The sequence below is a fragment of the Ranitomeya imitator genome, chromosome 2 (assembly GCF_032444005.1).
Source record: "Ranitomeya imitator isolate aRanImi1 chromosome 2, aRanImi1.pri, whole genome shotgun sequence".
Taxonomy (NCBI): domain Eukaryota; kingdom Metazoa; phylum Chordata; class Amphibia; order Anura; family Dendrobatidae; genus Ranitomeya; species Ranitomeya imitator.
The window spans coordinates 405,433,145-405,444,485 of NC_091283.1; the positions used below are offsets into that span (position 1 = coordinate 405,433,145).

Below are 11,341 nucleotides of genomic sequence, written 5' to 3' on the forward strand. Positions count from 1 at the left end.
TAAGCGCACTAAGCGTTTCGCTAGGTCTGCCACCATTGGTACGGTACAGTCGAAATTTCTTTTGTCCGTTACTCTGATTTGCTCTTTGTCATCCTATTCTGTTATGGCATTTGTGGATTCAGGCGCTGCCCTGAATTTGATGGACTTGGAGTTTGCTAGGCGCTGTGGTTTTTTCTTGGAGCCCTTGCAGTATCCTATTCCATTGAGAGGAATTGATGCTACGCCTTTGGCCAAGAATAAGCCTCAGTACTGGACCCAATTGACCATGTGCATGGCTCCTGCACATCAGGAGGATATTCGCTTTTTGGTGTTGCATAATCTGCATGATGTGGTCGTTTTGGGGTTGCCATGGCTACAGGTCCATAATCCAGTATTGGATTGGAAATCTATGTCTGTGTCCAGCTGGGGTTGTCAGGGGGTACATGGTGATGTTCCATTTTTGTCTATTTCGTCATCCACCCCTTCTGAAGTCCCGGAGTTTTTGTCAGATTACCGGGATGTATTTGATGAGCCCAAATCCAGTGCCCTACCTCCTCATAGGGATTGCGATTGTGCTATCAATTTGATTCCTGGTAGTAAGTTTCCTAAGGGCCCACTGTTCAATTTATCTGTGCCAGAGCACGCCGCTATGCGGAGTTATGTAAAGGAATCCTTGGAGAAGGGTCATATTCGCCCGTCGTCACCATTGGGAGCAGGGTTCTTTTTTGTGGCCAAGAAGAATGGTTCTTTGAGACCTTGTATTGATTACCGCCTTCTTAATAAGATCACAGTCAAATTTCAGTACCCTTTGCCGCTGCTGTCTGATTTATTTGCTCGGATTAAGGGGGCTAGTTGGTTCACCAAGATAGATCTCGTGGTGCGTATAATCTTGTGCGTATTAAACAGGGCGATGAATGGAAAACAGCATTTAATACGCCCGAGGGCCATTTTGAGTACCTGGTTATGCCATTCGGGCTTTCCAATGCTCCATCAGTATTTCAGTCCTTTATGCATGACATCTTCCAAGAGTACCTGGATAAATTCCTGATTGTATATTTGGATGATATTTTGGTCTTCTCGGATGATTGGGAGTCTCACGTGAAGCAGGTCAGAATGGTGTTCCAGGTCCTTCGTGCGAATTCCTTGTTTGTGAAGGGGTCAAAGTGTCTCTTTGGAGTTCAGAAGGTTTCATTTTTGGGTTTCATTTTTTCCCCTTCTACTATCGAGATGGACCCTGTTAAAGTTCAGGCCATTTATGATTGGACTCAGCCGACATCTGTGAAAAGTCTGCAACAGTTCCTGGGCTTTGCTAATTTTTATCGTCGCTTCATCAGTAATTTTTCTAGTGTTGCTAAACCATTGACTGATTTGACCAAGAAGGGTGCTGATGTGGTCAATTGGTCTTCTGCGGCTGTGGAAGCTTTTCAGGAGTTGAAGCGTCGTTTTTCTTCTGCCCCTGTGTTGTGCCAGCCAGATGTTTCGCTCCCGTTTCAGGTCGAGGTTGATGCTTCTGAGATTGGAGCAGGGGCTGTTTTGTCGCAGAGAAGTTCTGATGGCTCGGTAATGAAACCATGTGCCTTCTTTTCTAGAAAGTTTTCGCCTGCTGAGCGCAATTATGATGTTGGCAATCAAGAGTTATTGGCCATGAAGTGGGCATTCGAGGAGTGGCGTCATTGGCTTGAAGGAGCCAAGCATCGCGTGGTGGTCTTGACGGATCACAAGAATTTGACTTATCTTGAGTCTGCCAAACGGTTGAGTCCTAGACAGGCTCGTTGGTCGCTATTTTTCTCCCATTTTGATTTTGTGGTTTCGTACCTTCCAGGCTCTAAGAATGTGAAGGCTGGTGCCCTGTCAAGGAGCTTTGTGCCCGACTCTCCGGGTGTTCCTGAGCCGGCGGGTATTCTCAAAGAGGGGGTAATTTTGTCTGCCATCTCCCCTGATTTGCGGCGGGTGCTGCAAAAATTTCAGGCTGATAGACCTGACCGTTGCCCAGCGGAAAAACTGTTTGTCCCTGATAGATGGACTAGTAGAGTTATCTCTGAGGTTCATTGTTCGGTGTTGGCTGGTCATCCTGGAATCTTTGGTACCAGAGATTTGGTGGCTAGATCCTTTTGGTGGCCGTCTTTGTCGCGGGATGTGCGTTCTTTTGTGCAGTCCTGTGGGACTTGTGCTCGGGCTAAGCCCTGCTGTTCTCGTGCCAGTGGGTTGCTTTTGCCCTTGCCGGTCCTGAAGAGGCCCTGGACGCATATCTCTATGGATTTTATTTCGGATCTCCCTGTCTCTCAAAAGATGTCGGTCATTTGGGTGGTTTGTGATCGCTTCTCTAAGATGGTCCATTTGGTACCCTTGTCTAAATTGCCTTCCTCCTCTGATTTGGTGCCATTGTTTTTCCAGCATGTGGTTCGTTTGCATGGCATTCCGGAGAACATCGTTTCGGACAGAGGTTCCCAGTTTGTTTCGAGGTTTTGGCGAGCCTTTTGTGCTAGGATGGGCATTGATTTGTCTTTTTCCTCGGCTTTCCATCCTCAGACAAATGGCCAAACCGAACGAACTAATCAGACTTTGGAAACATATCTGAGATGCTTTGTTTCTGCTGATCAGGATGATTGGGTGTCCTTTTTGCCTTTGGCTGAGTTCGCCCTTAATAATCGGGCCAGCTCGGCTACTTTGGTTTCGCCGTTTTTCTGCAATTCTGGTTTCCATCCTCGTTTCTCTTCAGTGCAGGTTGAGTCTTCGGACTGTCCTGGTGTAGATACTGTGGTGGATAGGTTGCAGCAGATTTGGACTCATGTGGTGGACAATTTGACATTGTCCCAGGAGAAGGCTCAACGTTTCGCTAACCGCCGGCGCTGTGTGGGTCCCCGACTTCGTGTTGGGGATTTGGTTTGGTTGTCGTCTCGTTATGTTCCTATGAAGGTTTCCTCTCCTAAGTTGAAGCCTAGTTTCATTGGTCCGTATGAGATTTCTGAGGTTCTCAATCCTGTGTCGTTTCGTTTGACCCTTCCAGCTTCTTTTGCCATCCATAATGTATTCCATAGGTCGTAGTTGCGGAGATACGTGGTGCCTGTGGTTCCATCTGTTGATCCTCCTGCCCCGGTGTTGGTTGAGGGGGAGTTGGAGTATGTGGTGGAGAAGATTTTGGATTCTCGTATTTCGAGACGGAAACTCCAGTACCTGGTCAAGTGGAAGGGTTATGGTCAGGAAGATAATTCCTGGGTCTTTGCCTCCGATGTTCATGCTGCCGATCTGGTTCGTGCCTTTCATTTGGCTCGTCCTGGTCGGCCTGGGGGCTCTGGTGAGGGTTCGGTGACCCCTCCTCAAGGGGGGGGTACTGTTGTGAATTCTGTTGTCAAGCTCCCTCCTGTGGTCGTGAATGGTACTTTGGCTGGTTCTGTCCATGGGCTTCCTCTGGTGGTTGTGAGTGGGGCTGCGGCTTCTGAGTTTCCTTCCACAGGTGACGAGGTTAATTCGTTAGCTGGCTGCTCTATTTAACTCCACTTAGATCATTGCTCCATGCCACCTGTCAATGTTCCAGTATTGGTCTTGTTCACTCCTGGATCGTTCTTGTGACCTGTCTTCCCAGAAGAAGCTAAGTTCCTGCTTGTTTTTCTTTGTTTGCTGTTTTTCTGTCCAGCTTGCTATTTTGATTTTTGTCTTGCTTGCTGGAAGCTCTGGGACGCAGAGGGAGCGCCTCCGCACCGTGAGTCAGTGCGGAGGGTCTTTTTGCGCCCTCTGCGTGGTCTTTTTGTAGTTTTTTGTGCTGACCGCAAAGTTGCCTTTCCTATCCTCAGTCTGTTCAGTAAGTCGGGCCTCACTTTGCTAAATCTATTTCATCTCTGTGTTTGTAATTTTCATCTTTACTCACAGTCATTATATGTGGGGGGCTGCCATTTCCTTTGGGGAATTTCTCTGAGGCAAGGTAGGCTTTATTTTTCTATCTTCAGGGCTAGCTAGTTTCTTAGGCTGTGTCGAGTTGCATAGGGAGCATTAGGAGCAATCCACGGCTATTTCTAGTGTGTGTGATAGGATTAGGGATTGCGGTCAGCAGAGTTCCCACGTCTCAGAGCTCGTCCTATATTATTAGTAACTATCAGGTCATTCCGTGTGCTCTTAACCACCAGGTCCATTATTGTCCTAACCACCAGGTCATAAGAGGCGGCCAAATCGAGTGTTGCTGTTATTGTGGTGTTATAAAAAGTGGCAGCAGCATCTGTGTCATGAAGGGAGGCTATGTCTGTAAGAGTGAGAAGGGACTCAGAGAGTGGTTGTAAGCTGAGGTGTTTGAGATTACTTTGAGGGTGAGTAAGTTTGTGGAGTGGGGGTTGCAAACTAGGAGAGGAGAGGGAAGAGAATGTCAGTAGGTTGTTGTCAGACAGGGGGAGGAGTGAGTTAGTGAGATTAGTAAGGGAGCAGAGGTGGGTGCAGATAAGGTCCAGCATGTGGCCATCTCAGTATGACATACTGATCTCAGTATGTCTGATATGTTCAGTCCCCCTATCTATTCCTTGTGTATCCTCTTGGGTATTTACCCAAATCCCATCGTGCCTCATCTAAACCCAATGAGATTTGGCACTTGCCAAGGGTTGTCAGGTGATAAAATTCTTTTATATTTTCCCATTGTACAAGTCTAGTCCTAGTTGGTGAGAATCGATTTGCACGTCCCAGTCCATTGGCCACAAATCAGTGGGCTCTGGACACCTCTTATCTGTCGGTACATGGCTCTTCTTTTGATTACCCAGCCTGGCACAATATCACTTGTGCTTACCCAGCCTGGAACAATGATGTTGCACCAGGTCGGCTAATCAAAAGATGCGTTACCGATATTGTCACCTAAGAGGTTGCTCTTCTGCTCCCATCCTGCGGCCACTGTCCTTTATCATGACCAATGTACTGGACATGCTAATAGAATTTACACCAACTCTACTCCCAGCCTATATGTTTTGTTCTGTGCTGCATCACTGAATGTTTTTGTGTGTTTTTTTGTGTTCCCTTTTCAGTTCCTTGTCTACAAATCAAAAAACACCTGGAATGTTTTGGGGTCAAACAAGGTCACTTCTTCTACTGAGCATCATCATCATCCATGGAGTATCCTGTATTAGTCGTAAGTATGCTTTTGTGAAACAATTATAGAAATGGCAGAGGTTGGAGTTGTGTGTGGTGCCAGGTGTCTAAAGGAAATTAATTGTGTATATGGTGTATAACAGGACCACGAAGCAAGATATGGACAGTGATAGAGTTACCATATTATGGTAATGGTGCAAATATGTAATAATATTAGACCTTATACTGGGGGACATAACTAAAAATGAGGAAGCTTTGGTTTAATTCTTTAGGTAGCCCCAGGAGTACTGATCCTCTGTGTTACTAGTAACATAGAGGATCGGTATCAATGCTGGAGTGTGTCTTTCATTTTCTATACAATGACTGGTAACACATTCAAACAGCATTACTCTTTGGACATGTTGGGTTCAGCTTTAGTCATTTGAATGTGGCTAAACTGCATTACCGGACGGAGCCTGTGATGAACAGAGGCACTGTTTCGAAATTTTTTTTAAAAAAATGAACAGATTTTTAAATTTTTCAACAGGTCCTGAGACATTGCCAACAAGAACCCAACCCTATCATTGGGAGAAGTACAAATGTGAGTGGGACAAAGCTTTTTCATGTTTTGGTCATTGACGTATAGGGGGCACTAAAGAGATAGTTTTTATTCTTATTTTTTCAGAACGGAGAGAATCACGTTAGGTGGGCTGTGCTGTGGCAAATGAGGAACCTTGGAGCTTCAGATAAGGGTTTTATTTGTACCAACACGTTTCGGCGCCAGACCTTTCTATTTCGTTTTTTTGACCTTGATAAAGGGGTCAGTCCAGCACTAAAATGCATTGGTACTTATAAATACCTTATCTGAAGCACCATGGCTCCTAATTTCCTACAGCTCAGCCCTCCTAAGGTGATTTTCTACATTGTGGTAAATACACATCTGGAAGATATCGCCTCCAGCCACAGGACCCGCAGCAGATATTCACGCTTCAACAGGTGGCTGACGTCTGTTATGTGGTGACTCCTTAAAGGGAACCTATTATGTTGAAAATACCATGCACTTAACAAACACCAAATTTAGGAACTAAATGCACTGAAAAGTTTGATATATATATTATGGGTACAGGTTTAGCAAAACTGGTCATAAATCTACTTGAATTTCTGATTATTCTGGGATTAGGACTCCAGTTGATGCTCGGCCACTGAGTAGCACCACCCGTTGGGTGCTCAGCTCCTGCTGCTCTGTAATTTGCTGCCTGAAAAGAGGACTGCAACTTAAACAAGATGGATTATTATTCCTAACCATTAGGACTTTAATGTTTATCTTCCTTCTCCTTTTTTCTAGTTCTTAAAGCTAATTGCAGTACAGGGAGTTGCTCTTGTGGGGAATCCGTAACCATCACTTGTAATGTGACACACAAACTTGGGAAAATCAGTTTGGAAGATATTGAGAGCTCTCCTATCCTTGAATGGGATTTGCTTACAAAGAAAGATCAGACCACAGAAAATAGAACATTTTCCATTCAATATACACAAGATAAAGTGATGGTGACCATCTCCAAAGTTCGGTTTTCTGATGTAAAGGAATATTGGCTGTTTCTGGATTCAGTTAACTCCAATTATGTCTACAAATTCATCAGCATCAGTGTTTCTGGTAAGAATCCTACTTTTTTTTTTACTCTAAAACTAAGAGGAACTTGTCTACCAGGACTTCATGCCCATTTAACAGGATATATTAGAAAGTGCTGCCTCCATAGAAAGACTGACAATGTCCATGAGCATTTTGTGAAAGTTTTTGAAAGTTGATAATTTTCTCAGCATGAGGGAAAATGGGAAGCTTTCTCCCTTAACACCTTTGGCACTACCCAAGTGCAAATTATCTATCATGTCGTTCATTTGTTTCCTTTTTCTCCCCAAGGTATATGTAATCCAGAGATTTCTAAAAACAACGATACAAATGAGTTTATATGTGAAGCAGAGAGTATGTCACCGAATGCAAACATGCACTGGATGGTTAATCATAGTCATGTGTACCAGCCGACCAAAAGAGAAAAACTTTCTGAACAAAAGTCACGGATTTCTCTGAAATTGACTGAGAACAAGGACATGGACATATGTTGTGTTGTTTCATACAATGAAGATGGTGTATATGAAGAAAAAAAGAAATGCTTAGGTGAAGGTGAGAAGACATAAGGAACTAGAGCCAGACATGCATGCCATGTTTCCCTATGCAATATCTTCTGTTTATACCATACACTATGGTGGCCAAGCAGTGTTAAATCCTCATAATAGCATTTACGATATCTCCATATACACAAAGGCACTCGGAGCAGTCTTTTTAACACGTCTTTTTTAAGCAATTGTACATTAAGAGGGTTTCTTCCAATTAGTTTGGCTTCACGTAGGCATCTTCTCATGGTTGGAGGGCACACAAGTAACTGAAGATCTTCTTTGATCTCCCTCGAACTGATATTGGATGCTTCTGTGCTATTTTTGTGGTTCTATGATGTATGTGAATGATAGTATTTCCTTTCCTACCACAAGCTTTGGGTTTTGTTTGCCATTTTAAACAACTGGAAATCTTTTTAGCTGAGCAGCCAATAATTTTCTGCACTTCTTAATATGTTTACCCCTCTCCAATCAACTTCTTGATCAAAATTCTTTCTCCTTTGGTACAATGTCATGAACAACTCATTTTATTCACTGAACAAGGGCTAAAACCAGTAGGTACAATCTTCTTTAGATAAGGGCCATAATTGACACCTGCTTCTTCACAGAAAGAATTACCTCAGTAATTGAACTCCACACTGCTCTTAAGTAGAACACCCCCATTCATTAAGTGTGTCAGTATAACCCAATTAGCAGCGTGCATGTCATAACTGTTGATTCTGTTAGTTGCCTATTATTCGCCTACATCTAGTCTTGAAGTTCTTCCCATGATGTAAGATCTTTTTTGCCAAAAACAATAATTAAACTGTTTTCACAATGCCAACACACTCACATGTGTAACATATTAACCAGGGGAGAGGCAACAATTGCATATAGATTTCTGTTCAGACTAGGAAAGTCCCTAATCTGACCCTCATCTGTCCCTGCCTGACCACAGAGGTTGAAACTTCTAAGATTATGAAATGGCGCCCCTACTTAGTGTCAACTGACCCTGAGTATCCTTAAGTGCACCCTCTTTATAGATAATGTTCAACACAAAAACAAGTGTAACTATAACATTAAATACACAGAAATTAGAGGATGAGGCACAGGTCTATGTAAAAGTTCACATAGTCACACAGGAAAGACAGGAAGATAAGAAGAACCAAAAAAGGCAAATGAAAGATGTGGAAATCTCCTAGACTCTAAACGTAAAAGAAAGGAAAAGGTGCTGGGAAGGAAGACTCACAAACAAACCACAGGAAAAGCGCTTAACCAGGAAAAATAATTCCTAGCTTAGGAGCTGCAACTCCAAACACAATCTACCTTGAAGTATAGCCTGTATAAAAGGCAGACGAGTATAAAGGTGAGTATAAATAGAAACTTCCAAGAAGTGATAAGACAAAACTAAATAGGGAAGTGAGAAACACATGTAAAGATGCAAATTAAAGAAAGGAGGAAAGAACCATCAGCAGTTGGACAGAGACCAAACAGGCTGTAGCTTAGCAGAAAGAAAAACTGACCACCCAGCAAAAAGTCACCATCAAGTCCCAAAACTGAGGCATGACATAAACACATTAGTGATATGAGACTGTTATTACTTTGCACAAACTGTAAGTAGAAACATACTACAGTATGGTGCCCAAATACAAATGCCATAATCTAGACAAATAACACTTCCATACAGCTGTGTCAATTTTAAAATTGCTAAATATTACCACCACCTGCATACATTGCACAGTGCTTGGTACCATAAGTAACAGTGCCACATTACCATACAGTACTCAAGAAATATCAATAGAGAACAAATAACCATATCAGTTACTAACTATTAAGACCACTGGACTATAGTGAATAGATAATGGTATTAAACAAACTGAACCTTTCTTTTCAGCAACACCATCTCCGTTAAAAAGTTTTTCATCAACACCATCTGCATCACAGAGCAAGATTTCAACTTTCTCAATAGTCAAGTTATTTCTAGTTGTTGCTTTGTTCGCTGTTGCACTTGGATTCTTGATATACAAGCGAAATAAGATCGATATCAGAGGTAAATATATTCTACATTTTACAAAATGTTGAAATGTTTCAAACTTTAATTCTAATAAGCTTTCATTGGTTTTAAGGGATTTTCTGTAGTAGTAATGGATTTCCCTTAGGTAAGGCCATCATTACCTGATTGATGGTGGTTTAATTTCCAACATCCGGGGCCCATTAGATATTGATTTAAAAGTTCCAAAAAATTCATGTTGCAAGAAGTAAAATCCACTACAAAAATGCACATTTTTTACTTGCTTTCTAATCACTATTATGTTTAATTCCTTCTGGCTCGTTGTCTTTCACAAGCACCCCTCATGGGTGAGTACCTCAAATAACATATACTTTCACCCCTCAAAGAACAAGTGGGGTGAAAAAGACCCCCCTACATTGGAGACGTCATTGTGTTCACCTGATTGCTGCTGGTCTAATTTTGTAAGGATAAACTAGACATGAACTCTTTAGCGGTCAAATTTGCAATTCACGACCCCATTTTTGGTGTCCATAACCAAATGCCTCATGTTTTGGGGGATTCTCCAAAAAAAATCTTTCAAACCATGAGGAACGCCTGACAAGAAAGGCGATCATTCAAAAAATGATGCTTATAAGTAGAGATGAGGGAATTTGCTCGGGTTCCCTCTTATTCGGCAAGCTATAGCGCTTGCCGAATAAGCTGCAGAGGAAACCCAGCTTCCTGGATTGTGCCGGCAGATCAGCTGATCAGCGCCGCAGGTGCATGTGTTGAAGCTGTGTGACAGTCATGACACATGGACGGAGAGCCCAACAAACAGGCTCTCCATGCATGTGTCGTGACTGTGATACCACTGTGACACATGCAGCTGCGGCGCAAATCAGCTGATTGGCCGGCGCGATCTAGGAAGCCGGGTTTCCTCTGCAGGTTATTCAGCAAGTGCTATAGCTTGCTGAATAAGAGGGAACCAGAGCAAATTTGCACATCTCTAATATAAGTGATTAATGACTCAATCGCATAATATTCTGTCACCCATAAGGCAGCTCAAGTTACCCCTCACTTGCCTAATGATATGTTCCTTTCTAAACAGATGTGCCTGTAGAAGAAAGCAAAACCAATCCACCATTACTGCCACCACAAACTGTCTAATGGAGATAACCTGTGAGGAATCAAAGGAGAACTGTGGTTACTCTAAGATGATAACAAGTATGACGCATGCCAAATGGGCAGAATATATCCATATTACACTGGACTCAAGAAGAAATACATAGGACTGGTGACCCTAAATGGTGCAACCTATTTCTATGAGGCCAATACAACTCTACTTTTAGTAAAAGAAAAACACATTTTCCATTTGTCTTCTCATAGTGACACCTTCATCCACCCTCTTTAGCGACATGATGGTTTAAAGGGGTTATCTGGTGAAAACAAGTTATTACCCATCCCTAGGATGTTGATTGTTGAGGTTCTACTGCTGATCCCTAGAATGTTGATTGTTGGGGGTCTACTGCTCAGAGGCACATTGATTTGCAGAATTAGGATTTTTTTTATTCCCTGTTATAATTAATTAGCAGTGCGACCTGTGCTACATTCATTTCTTATGGGGATTCCAAGGGCTGAGCTTGCTTTTTTACTGCTTACCCCATAGAGAATGAATGGAGTCATGGTCAGATATCTGACCTGATCTTGGATTGAGAATAAAATTTCCCCATTGGGGATAAAAGTTACATAGCATAGTGGTTCATCAAAGAACTGTGAAATATTGCATGATGATACCTTAGTTTTGCATTAGTTTTCATATCTGGCAATATAGTGTCTGCTGATCACTTGGTGCTTGCAATATGATGTCCTAAGATGTAGGATTTCCCCCTAAAATTATAGAATCTTGCCTCAATTACATAGTACATACAGTATCAATGTTATTAAATGGTTTTATAAACTGAAGTGATATATCATTATTTTTCATGTATTACAAAAGTGAAAACAATATTTTTTATATTAATATTAAATAATGTGAGTGTGAAAGGGTGTTTTCTTGGGCTCAAGTCTCGCCATGTAAATGGGGTCGCAACGTAAACCTGTTATTGAAGCTAACCGCAGCCAACAAGTATGTATGATAGGACCAACAGACGTACCTTCCTTGTTCCTAAACGTAAGCTGATTGCT

General features: G+C 42.4%; 1 protein-coding gene across 1 annotated transcript in view; it reads left to right on the top strand.

The window, feature by feature from the left end:
* The window catches only part of LOC138664193 (uncharacterized), a 72,100-nt gene extending 60,981 nt beyond the window's left edge, over positions 1-11,119 (top strand). Inside the window, exons 2-7 of the mRNA XM_069750676.1 lie at positions 4,977-5,080; positions 5,567-5,620; positions 6,365-6,673; positions 6,938-7,198; positions 9,062-9,217; positions 10,266-11,119. Of these exons, the coding sequence (XP_069606777.1) occupies positions 5,008-5,080; positions 5,567-5,620; positions 6,365-6,673; positions 6,938-7,198; positions 9,062-9,217; positions 10,266-10,324 (912 nt within the window). The 5' untranslated portion in view covers positions 4,977-5,007 and the 3' untranslated portion in view covers positions 10,325-11,119. The remainder of the gene's footprint in view (positions 1-4,976; positions 5,081-5,566; positions 5,621-6,364; positions 6,674-6,937; positions 7,199-9,061; positions 9,218-10,265) is intronic.
* The last annotated feature ends 222 nt before the right edge of the window (positions 11,120-11,341 follow it).